The sequence below is a fragment of the Harpia harpyja genome, chromosome 14 (assembly GCF_026419915.1).
Source record: "Harpia harpyja isolate bHarHar1 chromosome 14, bHarHar1 primary haplotype, whole genome shotgun sequence".
NCBI lineage: Eukaryota > Metazoa > Chordata > Aves > Accipitriformes > Accipitridae > Harpia > Harpia harpyja.
In genome coordinates this window covers 11,036,420-11,054,805 of record NC_068953.1, presented here as the reverse complement: position 1 = coordinate 11,054,805, position 18,386 = coordinate 11,036,420, and the positions used below count along the sequence as shown (strand labels likewise).

Genomic DNA, 18,386 nt, shown 5'->3' with positions numbered 1-18,386 from the left:
AGGTGGCGTCTCTGTGGGCTCTGATCTCCAGGGCAGGGGTCGAGCCAACACCCTGCTTGCCCTGGGAAACTTCAAGTCAAGCCTTTTAAAGGCATCATTGTACAGTCCATAAAGAGATATAAAAAGCCATAATAAACGTGACACCAAAGATCAGTTCCCACACCAGGGTTGGGACCCTGTTACTGGGACATCCTAATGTGACCCCAGCACTAAAGTGACAGTGTGAAGGACTGGCACCCCAGGGTGCATCAGGAAATCCCAGAGCAGCACTGCGTGTGTTGCTGGGACCTGTAACTACGTGGTGCTCAGCCCTTGCACAGCATCACCCCCCCAGCCCAGCCCTCCAAGGCAGCCGACCCTGCAACTGCACCTCTCCCACCCTGGCTGGGTGCTGGAGGGTTTGCTGCAGCGGCTCCAAGGGAAGACAAATCCAAACTGTTGCATTACTAAAGTGAAGTCATGAGAAGTCCACTGAGGTGGGGAGGGGACCACAGCTCCTGTGAGCAGCAGCCCCAAGAGCTCCCTCTGGGACCTTTGGCCGCACACAGGAACAGCCGTCTTGGACGCCACTGCTGGGAAGAAAGTATGGACCTGGAAAAGGCCAGATATGAATGCATGCATAGCCGAAATGCTCCCTTTGAGGAAAGTCTTCCTCCCCTATTAAGTAATTAAATAAAGCCCTGAGCTCTACTAAAATTAAAATAACAGAATCCATTTATTCTGGCAGGGCCCACTGGTGGCTGCTCTTGCCAAAAACATTTTTGTGGTTCTTGTCTTTTCAAGTGGCTCTTTTGCAATAAAACCCAGATGCCATTAGACCAGGGAGGCCTCCAGGCAACTGTTTACGTCCATGAAAGATGCCCTTTGTAATTAATTAATCTCCCAAAAGCTGTGGTAGCACATTCCCTGTGGCTCCTGGCGTGTCCCTGCCCGCCGGCCCTGGCAGCGGAGGTGCGTGCTCATTCCTGGGCGCTGAAGAAAGCTTTTGTGTTGCAGCTTCCCCATGAGAAGGGTTAAGCTCCTCCTTGGGAAGACACAGCGGAGATTTCAACACTTATCAAAACACAAACAGAAGTCAGCGCGCCTTCCCGCTGCCCTCGCCCTGCTGCTGGTTCAGCGGCTCCGGCTCTTGCTCAACAGCAAATTGCAGTTGTAGGAGGCTGTGTTACAGGGGTAGGGATCAGCTGGGGACTGAGCTGGCAGGCAGTGGGGAAGGGGGGCAACAACCTGGTTCCTTCAGCCTTTCGGAGGTGCTTCCAGGTGACTCAGTTGTTGCAGGGTTTTCAAAGTAGAGGGCAACAATACATCATCTGAGAAATGAGGGCTTGGTGCACATGGGGGAGAAAAGGTGATTCGTGAGACTGCCCTGAGCAAAATAACATACGAACAGCTGCAGTGGGCCAGAGCAAAGAGCCATCCAGCCCAGTACCTTCTTCCAGATGGTGGCTGGTATCAGGTATCTACAGAAGAGCACATGAAAGCTGGTGGTTTGCAGGGCTCCTTCTCCTGTTATCTCCTCCCAGCTGAGGGCAATCGGGGTTGGGGGCTCCCTATGGCTGAAGCAGCTCTGGGACTCTCACGTTAGATTGCCACCGACTAATTTCATGCACCATGAATTTGACCAGTCTGTTTCTGAACCATTCACACTTTTGGCCTTTGCAGCATTAGGTATGGCAAATCCCACCGTAGAATTATGTATCTGCTCGGCAAAGGCCGTCCTCATGCTGGTTTTGAAGCTGTCTCCATCCTTAGTGTCAGCAGCAATTGCCTTGATGTCTTCACATGCTTCAGGATGCGCGAGAGCTCTCTCATACCCTTCAGCTTGTTTCTTCTCCAGCTGGAATATCCCAAATTCATGGAGTTTCCCCCAAACAGAAACCCTCAGCAGAGACCAGCAAAGATTCTTTAGGACCATGTCTTTGCTCAGCCTCTATGTAATATGGTTGCAAATAGAAAGAATTGTTTTAGGAAGGGTCAGTCCTCGCTGCCTCATTTGTAACATAACGACTCAGCCTGGGGTTTGGTTGTTATTGGTGTTTTTAGCTGTTGTTGGCTTTTCATTGTTGCTTTTTTGATAGATGAGTTTAATTTTGCTGGCATATTGCACAGGTTTGCAAACCAGATGTTGCTGCTGCAAGACAGTAACAATAACGCAGGCAGGGAGCAGTTCATCACAGCACACGGGTGTTGCAACTGCGGCGAGGTCAAAGACGAGGGGTCAGGGCGTGAGGGGGATGCGGGTCCCTGCTCCTCGGGACCAGGGGCTGCAGTTGCCATGAGAACTGCTGGTGGCATGGCGGTGAACCTCGCCGGCGCTGCAGCCACCTCCCATCCATCTCCCATTCCCCCCGGGAATGACTGGACCATTGGAAGGAGACCAAGTTGCGGAGAGGAAAACTGCTGAGAGCCTGAAAGGTGGGATGAGTTTGTGTAACCAGATGATGATCGTGTAAATCACTGGGTTTTTGCAGATGCTGGCTCCTCTCCCGAGGTGATACATGGGGCAATGCAAATGTGAGGGGACGGGATGGCATGTGGTGTGGCAGGCAGGGGTGAGCAAGGAGGGGAGCTGGGAGCACCCAGGAGGAGCAAACGGCCACTCATATGGCTCCTACACCTTTCTGGGTTGCCTTGTTTAACACGGGGGACCTCAGGTTATCCTGCGGCCAAATCCTGCGGACCTTTAGCAAATCACACCCAATGCCTGGCCCAGGAGGGCTTTGAACTCTCAAGGGGACCATGGAGCAGGATGGACTCTGGGCTGAGCCCCAAGCCCCTTCCCGCTCCCAGCCCCTTCCTGCTCCCAGCTGGGAGAGCTTCCCAAAGCAGCCAGCATGTAGGATTTCTTTGGGTGAAAGAAGGAAATTGCTGGGGTCAGGGGGCTGATATTGCACATTTTTATGTGACATCAGCTTGCTGCCACCTTGAAAATACCAAAAGATAGAGTCTTACATCCCAGCCCTTGAAAATCCCTTGCACCCTGCAGAAAGGGAGTGTTGTTACTTGAGAAATTCACTGTTATTCCAGGGAATTTAAGCTAATGTGCAGGAAACCCCAGTGTGGGCAGAGAGGAATTTAAAGGGATAGGACATTAGGACTGTAGAGATGTGCTCTGTTCTTACAGTGCCATTGCAAGAAGGAAGGTGGGATCCCCCTCAAGTTCCTCAGAGGCCTTGAATAAGGCAAAATGGATTTAGGTCTAATTCTAGGTAATAGGCAGCCAAAGGAAGTGGGAAACCAGGAGTGTGTTTAGATGCTTGGCTGAATCAGAGCACTGTGGGCCTCCTGACAATCCACGCAAGGAGGAAAGCGAGCTGGGCTGGAGGTGCAAGGCTCAGGACCATCCTGCCCTTGGTACCCGGGACATCCCCGGAGCACTGCTTGCGCTCAGCTCCCCGCCCCCCCACCCAGGGCCATTCGGCACTAACGTGTCCCTCTCTCCCCCTGTCTCAGAGACCTCATGCCCAGGACCCTGGAGGGGCAGATCACCATGGAGAAGACCCCCAGCTACTTCGTCACCAAGGAGGCCCCAGCCCGCATCTCCTCCATGTCCAAGGGCACAAAGCTCATCGTGGTGGTGCGGGACCCCGTGACCAGAGCCATCTCGGACTACACCCAGACGCTCTCCAAGAAGCCCGATATCCCCACCTTTGAGAGCCTGACCTTCAAAAACAGGACTACGGGCCTGATCGACACCTCGTGGAGCGCCATCCAGATTGGCATCTATGCCAAGCACCTGGAGAACTGGCTCCTCTACTTCCCCATCGGGCAGATCCTCTTTGTCAGCGGGGAGAGGCTGATCAGCGACCCCGCGGGGGAGCTGGGCAGGGTCCAGGACTTTCTGGGCCTCAAGAGGATCATCACCGACAAACACTTCTACTTCAACAAAACCAAGGGGTTCCCCTGCCTGAAGAAGGCGGAAGGCAGCAGCAAACCCCACTGCCTGGGGAAGACGAAAGGCAGGACCCACCCCGACATAGACCAGGAGGTGGTGCAGAGACTGCGGGACTTCTACCGGCCCTTCAACATGAAGTTCTACCAGATGACGGGGCAGGACTTCGGCTGGGACTGAGGCTGAAAAAAATAATTTAAGAAAAGGAAAATATAATATAATATATATTTTTTTTACGTATCAGTAGAGAGGGGGAAAAATACAGAAAAAAAATAATAGTTGTGCTGAAACATGATTTGTTCTGATTTTTTTTTAATTTTGACATTGCTTTGTTTCCTTTCTTCTCTCAGAGATGAGGTGAAGCATCCCATCCAGAAAAGGAGGCTGTGAACAGCAACCTGGTCTTATTGACTTCACCTGCAGCTTGGCTGCTTCCTTCGATAGGCCCAAGGTTTAGCACTGTCTCTGTAAAAAAAAAACGCAGGTGCAAAGTTTTTAGATGTCCTCAGGTCTACCTCCAGAAGGGACAGGTGTGTTTGGGGGAGCTCAGAGCCTCACTGGAAGGTCAGACAGATTTTGGCTTGCAAATGCCATTTTAGACAAGACCTCATCACTTTTGACAATGAAACAAAGGAGGCTTAATATCTAATTTGGCTTTCAAAACCTTACCTTAGGGGATTTTTTTATTGCATGAAAACTTCGGTGAAATTTTTTTTATTTATCCAATTTTTTGTTTGACTTTTGCCCCCCCAAATCAAGCTCTTTTCATCAACCAAACTTATTTTTCATCTTATAGAAGCCAAACCCGATAATCCTTTGTTTTGTTTTGAGACAAAACAATTTTGGTAGCCAAAAGTGAAAGAAAACAAATGACTCTCTTGACTCTATGATGAAAGTTGCCAAGTAGTCAAAAGGCCTCATTCACAGGAGTTGGCTCTAAACCAGTGTTCCCCATTGCCAGCAGTGTGCACCCCTTTTGCTACGCTGACAAGCACAGCGCTTTTCCGGGGGGGTCCATCTGAAGGGATTTGGGTGACGGGCAAGGAAGGTCCACACTGAGATGATGCTCATGGTACACCTGTCTTGAAGATGATAGGGCACCCACCATCCATACGCAGGAAACAAGTTCATAGTGTCTGGCAGATGCTATTTAAGCCATAATGAAGAATGTTTTAAGTTGGGCCAGTCTTAAAAGAAAAAACAGTGGAGAAAGGGTTGTGTGGGGAAAAAATGAACAAAAATCACCTCCAGAAAGGGGAGAGAATGAGGAGAAGACGATGGAAGTCTTCTTGTCCTTTTCTAAAGGAGAACCGAGGGGGAAGCAGGAACAAGAGCATTGGTTCTGCAGGGCTTTAAAAATAATCAGGCAAAACGAATCTCCTGTTTGCAATAACCAGGAGCTTTAAATTCTTTGCTGTGATCCTTATCACCTTTTTTGGCTGGTAGAAATGTCTCAGTGACAGAAATCTATTAGTGAAGCAGGATCTTGTATTACTGTGGGCTCATTTATCTGCTAGCTCTTTATCTTCAGCATTTTCTGGCCTATAGGAACACCTAATTATCGCTTGGTGCTGTATAAACACAACACGATGATGCTCCCTCTCCTGAGTCTAACTTTAAAAAGCCCCCGATGGGGTAAAACAAAGTGGGGTATCACCTGGTAATCTGGTTAGGAAGAAGCCTGGGGACCAAGCTCACTGGCCACTTGCACACCAGCCAAGATCTTAATAAAATCACAGCAGATTTCAAGGTGTCCAAAGAGAATTGTACCTGAAATTACAATTTAACCCAAGAGGGAGTCATTTCCACCTTGGGCTGTCTTGCTTGACAGGTTAGGAAAACAGCTTGGTGCCTGCTCAGCTTCATGGCACCAAGTTCCACTGCAGGTGTTGAGCCGCATTCCCTCCTGGCTGCCCTGAGCCTCCTCCTTCCTATGCATCCCTACACACCTCCCTCCGTGCCCGAGGATGCAGAGTCCTGGGACATTCCTGTCCCCTGAAGACATAAACCCACATGGTTTTGCATGCAAGGCCCTTTTCCCAAGGTAATTAAAATAACTTCGTTAGTGTTGCGAGGCCCCAGGACCTTCTTTCACCGTTGTCATCCCAAAGCCTTACCTGAGCTCAAGTGTTCCATGCCCTGGCTGGTGGAGCAGTGGTGATGGGCTGGTGGCACTGAAGCCGGGCTGTGCTCGGCAGTCTGTCCTGGCATGGCACAGCTCAGTGCCACCCTCGCTACCTCCATTGATACCTCCACCCCCTTCCCACCATTCTTGTTTCAGTGTGTCTCATTTTAAGCCCCTTTATGGCAATGTCCTGTGCCACATCTGAGAAAACATTTTACATAACTGCCTTCTGCAAACACAGCAGAAAGGCAGATGAGGGATCACACAGACCCCAACAGCCCTTTCTTTTACCTGCCTCCCTTCAGCCCCTCAATGTTCAAGCAGGAGGTGACATGAGAAAATCAGGGATAGTCACGCAGCTTTGGCTTCACGGGGTCATGGTCCCTCCCAGCATCCCTGCAGCTCATTGCTGGAGCTCAAAGCTCCCAAACCAGAAGAAGTTGGAAGAGTGTTGCGCTCTTGGCAATGGTCTCTCCAAAGTGTCGCTGGAGATGAGGGGAGCAACCTACTCTGCCCATGCTGGCCAGATCAAAAGGGAATGGGCTTAAGGTGTAGCCAAAAGGATGGGGGTTAATTGTTGGGAAAACCTTTCTAACATCAAGGCTTGTTGGGGCAGGAATGGGAGATGGCCACCATCCCTCCTACGCTGTGCTCTTCCATCCAAGTGCAAAAGCCGAGCTGGCAGTGAGGCATCACTTGCTCACAGGCACAACCGAACAGTGCCAGCACTACTGAGGCACAAAATCTGAGGTTTTCCAAGCTGAAAAGAAGATTTAAGCATGCCGTTTCTTTGGTATTTCGAGGAGACTTAAGGTTGGGATAACGTGTACATGCCTTTGACAAGTATAAATATCACTTGAGAGTATGATTTTAAAAAATCAATATAATTATATTGCTATTGTCTCTCATATGGTCACATTTAGACTAGTATAAAGCAGCTTTATAGTGCTACAGATTGTTCTTCCTGTATTGAACTAGCTATAGCAATACCAAGCACCTTCATACAAATGAGTTTCTACAACTGCCACCAAATCACTGTCATTAAATCAGTACAGCTTTGGTGTGTACACAAGCCTATCATATGTGCCTTTAAAAAACTCTTCCCAGCACACTGAACTCAGCTACATAGGCATACTTTCCCCAAAATGCTCGAATGTTTTACTTCCACTAATTTCTGAGGGTTTGAATCCCTTGCTGCACACCTAGTAAAACTATTTAGGGATCTGAGACTGTAATTGATTTTTTTGATCTGGGCTATAAGTATTTTTGAAAATCCCTCCACGTATGAACAATGGCTTTTAAAAAGAGGTCATGCAATCAAATTGCTTTGAACTCTAATAACATTTAAGCCTCTAAACTCTTTAGGCTTATTATAAAATCCAGCCATGAAGTTTAGATTATTTTAACCTAAGAAGAATTGGAAGTAAACTATTGAAAACTGCACCCCTCCTAGGCCTACAGTATTGAGCATGTGTATTAGGAGGGGAAAGCAAAAGTAGCTATAAATAAAAAAGTGACCTATGTAGTTTGATTCTTTTTTAAAGCAGAAAAATCAATACATTAATGATGAGAAACTAATTAGGTGTATTAAAATCCTTCTGGTTTCAATAATCAAATGTGCCATTAGGCACTGATGAAGCTTAGGCTTATATGCTGTGCAACATTTAGATTTTAGAACATTTGTTTTAAGAGGAAAAAAAAACCCCTTTATAAAGCATCCTATCAACGTCAGGTGCCAAATTCATCATAAAGAACAAATTTTTCATGATGAGGGTGGTGAGGCACTGGCACAGGTTGCCCAGAGAGGTGCTAGATGCCCCATCCCTGGAAACATTCAAGGTCAGGTTGGACGGGGCTCTGAGCAACCTGATCTAGTTGAAGATGTCCCTTCCCTCACTGAAGGGGGTTGGGACTAGATGACCTTTAACAGTCCCTTCCAACCCAAACCATTCTATGATTCTATGATCTTTGAGCAGACAGACCCATCTCCTTCACCCCATCATTTGCAGCACTGCACGGGTGCCCGTGGTCCACAGGCCGTGGGTCTCTGTGGGTTTGCACAGTGCCTTGCCCAGCCCAGCCCCACAAACAGGGCACCGCAGCCCTGGTGCACAGAAACCACCAAGAGCTTTGGCACAGGGCTGCTGAGCACAACTATTGCCCCCAAAGTCTTCAAAAATCAGGGTTTTTTTTCCACTGATGGTGACATGCTTTAGCACAGGCTCGTAGAGCCCAATTCAGGAAGACAGTTGAACGTGAGACCTCCCTTTAGCCCGCTGCAGCGGCAGCTTTCAGACAAACCTGAACAGTGGGAATGGCCACACCTGGAAAATTTCAGAGAAATAGGTTTTTCTTTACCAGTGCAGTTTGGCAAGACAAAAACTGGCTGCTCTGCTGCTGCGATTCGCATCGCTGCGATTTCTGGAAGGGCAAGGACCGGGCTGCTGCGTCCACATTGTAGTTGGCGCTGATTTCATGCCGTGGGGAATTCAATCAAATCCTAAGGAAATGCTGCCACCCAATAATTTACACAGTTAAAAGGAATATAAACACCAATGTGTCATGTATGAGACTCCTTTACGTGGTATTCGGGGTGGTCTTTGGGGTGCAGCATTAAGAAGTTAAATTTCCAGTAATGATTTGGCCATGCCTACCCTGCACTGAACGATTTTGACTAACACTGATCATTAGCCTCCTCGGTTCTCCCACATACACACTAGCATACACAATGTTAGGTCTCCAGATTAGGGGGAAAAAAAAAAATTGCCCGTTTTCTTAAACATTAAAAAAATTCTTGTTCGTATATAACAGTTTCTGGGTTTTCTCTCCTCCCTCCCTTTTGCTTGGTGATACTGTCATCCTTCTCCCTTTGGTGCTATTTCAGTATGAAACAGACTGATTTTAATTTAATTTAAGAATGAAAAAGCACACATTTAATAAAGTTTACGGGTACTGAGAGGCTGTGCTCTCTTTTTGCTGGCGGCAGCAACCTGGAAAGAGTGGGCAGGTTTATGAAATAAGGGGAAAACACAGAATTACCCACTTGTGTCTGATTTTAGTCTCCTAAAGCTAACACACTCCACGGCAGCCGGGGGGGCTCTGCCTGCTGTGAACTCCCCTGTGGCATCGTTGGTGTCGTTTCCACGACTCCTTATCTTCCACTTCATGTTTCTCCGGCAAGCTTAATGTCATACTCCTTTCTTTAGATGGCAAACAACCTTCAAAATTCAGGTCTTCCTGGCTCCCCCCGCCATTCACCCCTTAGCCATCGCTGGCTGGCCCTGCCACGTCCACAGCATTTCACCACCGAGTTTGATGAATTCCTGCTCTCCCCCGACCTGGTAGGGGAGGAACGGACCCAACTCACGGTGCATTGCGTGAAACCCGAGGTGGAAGCAATTCACCAAGAAATATATACAGCAGAGCAGCCCCCGTATATCAGGTTTTCTGTGTGGTCAAGTAAAGTGATATTCTATTTACTTTTTTAGATGTATAAACAGATTAAGTCCCAGGGAAAATATGCTCCCAAACTTCATAATATTTTATTAAACCACTGAAGTTTAATATAATCTTTTGGCTTCCACAGAAATATTTTCCATTTCTCTTCTGAGCACCTTTGATTTTATTTTCTTTTAATTACCGTTATCCGGAGTTAACAATGTGGGTTTTGCACTCCACCCAGCAAGGACTATCCAGATTAGAAGTGGGGAATTTTGCTGAAATACAGAAATATCTATGTGGTGGTAAGAAGTCAACGACGCCTGGGCGGAAAACTCTGGAGAAGCCAATGTGCAGAATGAATTCCCCTCCGCCAGGCAATAACAAGGCTGCATTCCTCAATTCATAGCATTTATTACCTAAGACATTGGCCAGCCATGGCTTTTGAAAAAAATGATACCTCCTTCATCTTACGCCTGTCCACACCGCTGCGCGGGGGCTGATGAGCTGCTCAAGCTCGCTCCATCCCGGAGGCAGTGCAGCTCATTGCTCCTTGGGGAAAACTCTCCTGAATTCAGGTCCGACGCTGCCCTCAGGCTCAGTACCGCACCGTGTGAACGCAGCTTTGGATGCATCATCTATGCGGGTGTGAAGTTGCTAGCGAAGGCCAACACTGTGCTGAGCCTCGAGCACACTGCTTGGCCTGGGATCTTGTAAATCTGATGACCAAGAATTGTCCTACGGACAGCCCAGCTCATGGTGAAAGTTGCTGGGAGCTCTTCAAGAAAGACTCAGCACCTACATTTCAGCATTGTTAAACAGGAGTAACAGTAATAATCATCTCATGGTTCTTAAGACAACTGTGTAACTTCTGGAGGCCAAATTTGCTGGTGTGTTAACCGAGGTCCTCAGTGCAACAGAGGAACTTCAAACACAGCTTATCAGCCACAAGTACGTCTCTCTTGCCAAACCTCTTTGCTATTTCCTCTCCTGCAACTTGGAATAGTCCTGGTAACAGAGGGTCCTTCTTCACAGACAAACCAGCATCTGGCCTCTGCGAGTTCCTCCGTTAACGCTGGGGCAATGGTGATGTTGTAGACAGGATTAGACCTGCTCGGCCACAGTTTCTCCAGCTCATTTCTTTTGTTCTCTCACTGACAGCTGTGATTTAGGGCATGTGAGCAACATCTAAAGGAAATGACTGAGAGGTATTGGCTGGGGAGCACTTACCTTCCCTTGTACAGGGCTTATGGAACAGAATCAATAGATTTTCTATACTGCTCACTGCTGCAGACCCCCCATGGCTGGGCACAGAAGCTATGGCAATGGAGTGAAAAATTCTCCTGCGAAGGACAAGTTTAAGAGCACAGAGGAAAGTGGCCAAATGTATCATATCGACAGGGCAAACGCAGTCACGAATCTAATTACCTGCCGCTCCGCACGCCTTCAGCTGCACGCTGCCTTGTCCGCAGCTCACCAGGGCTCTGCTGGTGCAAAACAGCCTCAGCGGCTTCCCGGGACCCGCAGCTTTGGGGTGGGCAGAAGGGTTTGTGCTTTCGGGGCAGACTCCAGCGAGGCGCAGGGCTGGTGGAGGCAGAGGAGAGCGTCCGGCCGGGGCCCTCCAAGCACATTATCAGTTCAGCAGCATCACAGGATTTGCTGGATTGCCAGGAGTCATTTCCTGTTTGTTTTTTTTAATCAGCTCTTCTGACCAAAAGAGCACATCTGCTAAGCTCAGACAGGGTCTATTGTCCAAAGTGATGCCACAGTCCAAGGACCCCAATTCAGGGGCACATCCTATCCCATAGACACATCTCTAGCCGCCTGCCACAGGAATTATAAAGATATAAGATAGTGCTCCCCCTGGTCCACAGCTATCCTGGCTGGCACAAGCCGTGTCATCCAGAACAGACACTCAAGTAAGAGGCATCTGGAAGATGCTGCTGGTATGGTAATGGACTGCCCGTAAACATCATCACATCTGCCATCAGGATCAAATCCTGGCTTTCACTGCCTCAGAAAAGCTTATTAATGGAAGAGCTGACTGGTCTCCAGCTGGAGCCTGGCCCTGGCTGCAGCACCCTGCGCAGCCAGATCCCGGGTGCAGATCCCGCCTTGGTCAAACAAGCTATGGCTCATTTTCCAGGCAGCAAGGGAATATCCATCCAAAGTTGGAGTCTCTACGTTTCCACCACCTAAACCTCTCTCAGACACAATGTGCCCTGGAGCTGGGGAGCTCACAGGGAGAGCGCGGGGTGCGTGGTGCATGTTGGACCCGCGGCACCAGTGCCCCGGAGGTAAATGCTGCAGAGAAGCCTGCCTGGATGCGACTGCTGCCTGGCTGCCCAAACTGGCCAGGGGAATTCATCCTGGTTTGACACCCCATATTTTACCAGCTTTACTAAAGAGAAAATTGTCATATGCTTCTACTTTTCGAGAAGCTGAGCTGTCCTTTAGATAGAAGCTGCCAGCATAAATATACATGAGAAACAGGTTTTTAGTTCCTGAAAAATGTCTAAAAATTGTAAACAATTCTCAAGTCATATGGGGATAAACAGTCAGAATTTCAATATTGTTTACAGCTTTAAAAAAACAACAGTCATCTGAGTTCAGTCAAGCCAAGCATTTTGGATAGATAATTTTTAAACATTTGGTTTCAATTCTCCCAAACCTTCGGCAAAGAAGCCCCATTCATGCTATACTTAGCTTACAATTCAAAATGAAAAGTATTATAGACTAGAAAACTGGATGCTTCTATTTCAAAAAAGAAACGGTCTCAGACATTGGACCATCTTGGAAGACCCTTTCAGGAAAAGAAAAAACAAAAACACTCTGTCAAGAAGTTTATCCAGGCCTAAAGTCTCAGTTTTGTTGAATTAGTTGTTTGCTTTGCTTAACAAACAAGAATATGCTGTCAAAAAAAACCCCCAAAACCCGACAAGTACCGTTTGTCAGCCTGAGAGCAGAAACATTCTTCCTTGGCCCAATCCTCCACTCGTCAGCATGCACTACAGCATTCCTCCCTCGCACCAGCCCCCGCTCCCTGCGCAGACGCTTTGCAACTGGGCAGAGTGGAAAACAGAGTTCTTTAATTTCCTCTTTGCATTAGAGTTCATTAGGAAAAATCCAGAGGCCCCTCACTGAGCAAACGTCTGCATTTGCGTGTCTTCTGTGGATGTTTAAATTATGTTTTCCTGTAGGTTTCTTTTTTTTCCTTTTCTTGTTTCTTTCCTACACCACTGACACTAGACTCCTTCTCTGCTCGCAATTAATTCCTGAAATAATTTTTTTCACTTCTGTTACTGTCTCTCAGCTGGATGGCTCGTGGGAACATCATTTGCTAGTTCTATTGTTAGGAAATTATCTCTTTAAGCTATTTGTTGGTATTAGTGATTACTCAGTCAAGTTACATGGCCGTACTCCCTTTCCCAGGCTGGATAAGACATCTCTCAGGAGAAAGAAGGAGAAAATAGTTATTCACAAACTTTACTGGGTGCATTTTGGATGCTTCACTGCCCCTCCTAAAATGCATCAGATCTGATGGTTTCTTGAACCAGTATTTATTGTTAACAGTTGGCAATCACCAAATTCTACTTTGTGATTGCATTCATGAAAATATTTGCAGATCTGAACTTTTAAAAATTTTGAAGTCACTTCTGTAGCCATTCCTAAGTACAGCCACCAAAGGCCAGGATAAATAATGCAAAGTAAGACGAGGAAGAGGAAAAGCACCAGTAAGAAATGCAAACATCAAACCTTGCAGCATCCAGGTAGAGGTTGGCAACTGTTAGCCTCAAACCCACTCGTGAAATCCATGGCTGTGTTTGCCTGGTGGCAGAGGCTCACTGTTACCAATAGTTTCACGAAAGTAGAATTCAGAGACCATGACCAAAATTGAAGCCAAGTTTTGTATGAGCCCATCCTTGGCATCAAATCCTTGCACTCTGAATGCACGAAGAAGGGATTCTACACTTTTCTTCCTGAATGTCCCAAAAGACAACAAAATTGGGCACTCGCAGCACTGCAAACCGGCCAGCAGGCAGCAAGGGAGCCCTGCGCGAGGCAGCCCCATCCCTGCCAGACTAAGGAAGGTTCAATCAACACTTCTGTCATGAGACCAGCCTTTGGACAAGAAAATAAGAGTTAAACCTGGAGTACTGCGTTCAGCTCTGGGGGCCCCCAGCATAAGAAGGACATGGACCTGTTGGAGTGAGTCCAGAGGAGGGCCATGAAGATGATCAGATGGCTGGAGCACCTCTTCTGTGAAAGAGTTGGGGTTGTTCAGCCTGGAGAAGAGAAGGGAGCCTACAAGAAAGCTGGAGAGGGACTTTATACAAGGGCATGTAGTGATAGGACAAGGGGTAATGGCTTTAAACTGAAAGAGGGTAGATTTAGATTAGATGCAAGGAAGAAGTTCTTCACTGTGAGGGTGGTGAGACACTAGAACAGGTTGCCCAGACATATTGTGGTTGCCCCATCCCTGGAATTGTTCAAGGCCAGGCTGGATGGGGCTTTGAGCAACCTGGTCTAGTGGAAGGTGTCCCTGCCCATGGCAGGAGGGTTGGAACTAGATGATCTTTAAGGTCCCTTCCAACCCAAACCATTCTATGATTCTATGAAACCCCTTCTCCAAGCTTATGGCTCCTTTTAAGGTACTTGATTTCCAACACAGAACAAGTGGGAACTAAATCATTTTTTGCTGCTATGTAGGGGGTAAATATGGCCCAAAATACCCAGTTATGGGAATGGGGCTCTATGGGCTCAGAAAGTCAACCTGTCTATCCTCGACCATGAGGGCCAACTCTGACCTTTTCCTTCCTCTCCCATGGGCTCTGTTTTCCCATTTGTTTCCCAGCAGCATCTTGCTTCCCTGCCTGAGCACTGGCTATCAGGAAGGCTTCTCCTTGTCTCCATCTCTACAGGCCCTCGGTAGCTTGTACACACCAGGAAAAACCACCGTAAACAAGCTGTTAGACTGCGCAGCCCTTTAGTGATGCTGACTGTTTCCATACCAGAGCCATGCTGCTCACAGGGAGAGCAGGACTTCAGATTCCCACCCCTTGCAAAGCTGTCCATTGCTTGAGACCATCCGGGATGCAGGTGGGAAAGCAAATTAATTGGCAGTCCGTGGGGCATCACCGATGAGCAGCAAGGGAGGCCAATTCCCCCTTGCCTGGATCCATTTCCTTCTCACACAAGTATTTTGGCTCATTTTCCTTTATCTACTAGCTGCAGTTTTAGACTCTTAGGGGAGGATGCAGGAGAAGGGAGAAGGACAAGATCTCCGAGTCAGTCGTCCCCAGCCTGTTCTGCCCTGGGGCGGCAGCACCAAGGCTGAACAAAGAGCCAAATGGAACAGCCTACTACTTGTTCTCCTGCAAAGGACCTCAGGGTCTCACAAGCAACATATTACTTCAGAATATAGTTGTGGTCCTCTGATCCAGATTTCCTAGACAGACATGGGCATGCGTTTGTGCACACGCAGGGGTGTTCGTGTGGGAGACTGGAGCATTTTGAGCTTTGGCAAGCCCTCCATGCACATCAGAGAGTTACTGCTCTGAAATACAGAGGAGGCAACAGAAAAAAAAAGACTCCCAGATGTTGTACTTGACTTTTTATCAGGCTCTTTGCTACCTGTGTGGCCCTGGCAGAGCACTGGGGCTTCTTGGATGTGAGCTCCTGTGCTCCTGCTGGATCCATCCCGAGATAGAGAGCTGGCTGGTGGTCAGAGAGGAAAAGCCAAGCTGCAGCTATTCCTTCCCTCCACTCCCAACCCGTGGGCTGTGCTCCAGTATCTCTGCCGAGAGGAGGAAAGAAGTTTTTTATTAATCAAATGAAATAAAGATTGAAGGCATGAAAGGGAAGGTTCAAGGGAGCTGCAGGTGGGGAGACACCGAGTAACTGGAGTGCAGCAGCTGCTTCTATAAGGCTCTCCCTTGCAGAAGTGTTATTTGTCCTTCACACCCCTTCTCTGCTCCATCCCCTGCTTGGCCTTGGAGCAATGTGGCTTTTCCACCTTCTCCTTCCTCCCAGCCCTCCCTGCCACGCACATCCACGGCGTCTCTGAGCACTGGCAAGCATCAGCCATCACACTTGGCATATTGCTGCCCGCACACACTGTTCAATAAAGGGAAGTGAATAATTCTGTCAGATATGGGGTTTGGGGATTTCCGTGCTCAGCCCTTGGCCACCATCCTTTCCTGTACCAACCACCCGAACCCAGAATTAAGCAAATGAATGCGCTTCAGAGCATAAGAATTACTCTCTGCCTTTGTAATCCCAGTTCCAATTTATCGGCATAAAAACTATCAGCTTCCTTTGGCTACTCCTTGTTGGAAACTCCTTTTCCAAGCTCTCTTTCCTTCCCAGCACCACCACACCCATCTCCAACCAGAAATGCCACCAAGAACTCCTGAACCATCCATACACACAGGGTGTAGCTCCATTCTCAGGCTTAGATTTAGGCACTTTGCACCACGGTCAATTGGAAACAGAGACACTCAATCATCCTCCTTTTCTTTTTATACTACATCCCACAAGCACTGAAAAGCAGCCAAGTTTGGGAGGTACTGGTAGTTCGGTGGACAGCTGATCTCTGTGAAGTGATATGCAAGCCAGCTCAGGAGGATATTGTATTCCAAGGCAACTGAAGCATATTTCTGTTTTTACATCAAATTCTCTGCTACCTTTTGGCAGAAGGCTCTCTGTACATAAGGTCTTGTTTGAAGATTCATGCACTTGGCATCCTTGCGCTCAGATTAGGTGCTGCAGAACTCCTTCAAGTCTGCAAGGGTTTGTATTTGTGCATCATCCACATCAACTCACAGCAAGGTCCTGGTCACTTCTGACCCCCTCTCCATGCTGTCAAGCAAGAGCTGAGCTAGTGTTCTGCAGCTGCTGGGTCTAGCCAGCCCTTTAGCAGTCACTGTAGCAGGTTCAAGCCGAAAGGCTCAGTCTCCAAAGAGCCAGAGGAGACTGTGGATGGAGCTGGCCGGGACTCAGAAAGCAGGGGAACCTCTCCTGCGAGGGCCTTGCGCTGCATTTCCACGTTGAGTCAGTTGTAATGGGAAATGACAGCTGATGAAAGCTGCTATTCATGGCCCTCTAAACAGTTCGTTACCCCCCTCCTCATCCCAGCCCCTCAATGAGATTCACTCTCATCACTCACTGAGTCCAAGCCCAGAGACCAAAGTGGCTGGAGAACCCACCCCAGCCCCAGTGGCCAGTGCTGTACCAGAGCAGGGGTTTTCCAGTTGGGCATCACAGCCGCCCGTGGAAAAGAGCCGCAGGCTGCGTCCCGCCCCGCTGCAGAGCTGACGCCCATCCCCAGCTCTCCTTCCATTCAGCTGATACTGTGTTTCAGGTGAAACACTGATAGTCACCAAGGCCCCATTTGTGCATGTCTGTAGGTTTCTTCGGTATTTGAGTACTTTCCAAAATCACTCCAGATACGTACACATCTGGGGACACACACACACAGACCAGGCACAACATTTATTACTCTGCTCTTTATCTGTATTCGGCCTCTTTTGTCCCTCCAGGACACACACTGATTATTTGCCACAGGAGTGCCATACCACTTCAAACCTCCAAGCCCAGAGGCTCCTAGACATCCCCCCTTTTCTCAACTTTGTCAGCTCTAACAGACTTTTCATCACTAGCTAGCAGTTGTTTTCACCACTAACCACTGGGGTGGCTTCCTGCACAAGGTATCCAGAATTTAGGTTGGATCCTATCTGTAAGGTCCTAGGCAGCTCCACACCTTGAGATGGAAGCTGAAAAGCTAGAAGAGGGTTCAGAGAAGACCCATCAGAATGGCTGAAGTCCTGGAAAGCCCTGGAAATCCTGCCATGAGTGAAGGAGCCAAGCAAAATCTATTGGGCTTAACAGCAACCTTTTCTTAGTCTGTAAGAGAAGAGATCCAAGACCTACAATGATCTGAGCTTGGACCAGAGCCTTCAGTCACTCATTTAGGTGCCTAAGTTTGATCATCTAATTCTGGATTTAATCGTCCTCTGTTGCAGGTTGGCCAGCTGTGCTATGGAGTATGAATTAATTCTTCTATTTCCACCTCACAGTTCTGAGACTTAATGGATATAAATGATTTTACCTTGAAAAAACAGACCGTGGGGTACCAGGAAAATAATTCCTACCCACAGGCCCTAAGACTGCAAGACAGGCAGTCAAAGAAAAGGGTAAATACAGCTTTTTGAAAAGAAATCTCAAAAAATCAACTCTCACCTCTAAAACTCTGACTGTGGCATCATTTTACAAAGAAGGGATTTCTGCACAGGATACTTAAAGACAGACATTTCAGCAAGGATAACTTGGTGGGTAATGAGACAGTGGCAGCAGGCCAGGGCCAGCCGCTGGTGCCTTTCTTCCCTGAGTCCCATGATGGTGCCACAACTGCGACCAGACCTAACCCTTCTGGGCTAATCCATCTGCTGGGACAAGGCTCTCCCTCCTTGCCTTTGCACTCAATGAAAATGCTGTCCAGGATTGTACTCACCAAAGCTTTGGAGTTGAGGTCTGATCCATGCCATGGATCACTAACAGGGTGCTCTCTGCAGGAACACTTGTTCTCCATCAACTGTCAAAGCCAAGGGGGTGACCTGAGAAGGATGAGTGTCATTAGCTTCCAAAAGCCAAGTGCCAAAACTTTATCAGCCACCAATCTGAGAAGAACCAGGAGTATTTAAAGGCACCTTGGGATAACAGTCACAAGGCAGCACCAATTCACTCCCCAGGTCTCCGGGAACTCAACAAAGCTTCTTTTCGTGTCTGGTTGTGGAACAAGACAAATCCAACACCTCTGGCACAGAGTAACACTCTGCCTCCCATCATGGGGGGAGAGGAAGGGGGTCCCGAGCAACCATCACTAATATATTAGGCCAAATACTGTCTCATTGTTTTCATGCCTGCCTATAT

General features: G+C 48.1%; 1 protein-coding gene and 1 long non-coding RNA gene across 3 annotated transcripts in view; one reads left to right on the top strand and one right to left on the bottom strand.

Moving 5' to 3' along the window:
• Nucleotides 1-8,973, top strand: part of LOC128151225 (heparan sulfate glucosamine 3-O-sulfotransferase 3A1-like) — a 40,489-nt gene extending 31,516 nt beyond the window's left edge. Inside the window, exon 2 of the mRNA XM_052808457.1 lies at nt 3,454-8,973. Coding sequence (XP_052664417.1) covers nt 3,454-4,072 — 619 coding nt within the window. The 3' untranslated portion in view covers nt 4,073-8,973. The remainder of the gene's footprint in view (nt 1-3,453) is intronic.
• Nucleotides 4,291-18,386, bottom strand: part of LOC128151226 (uncharacterized) — a 101,558-nt gene continuing 87,462 nt past the window's right edge. The window contains exon 3 of one of the 2 annotated variants that reach the window (XR_008238305.1): nt 4,291-4,357. This is a non-coding gene — a long non-coding RNA (uncharacterized LOC128151226). Of the gene's footprint in view, nt 4,358-17,967; nt 18,071-18,386 lie in introns of those variants that run through there. The other variant, XR_008238306.1, reaches the window with a different exon arrangement.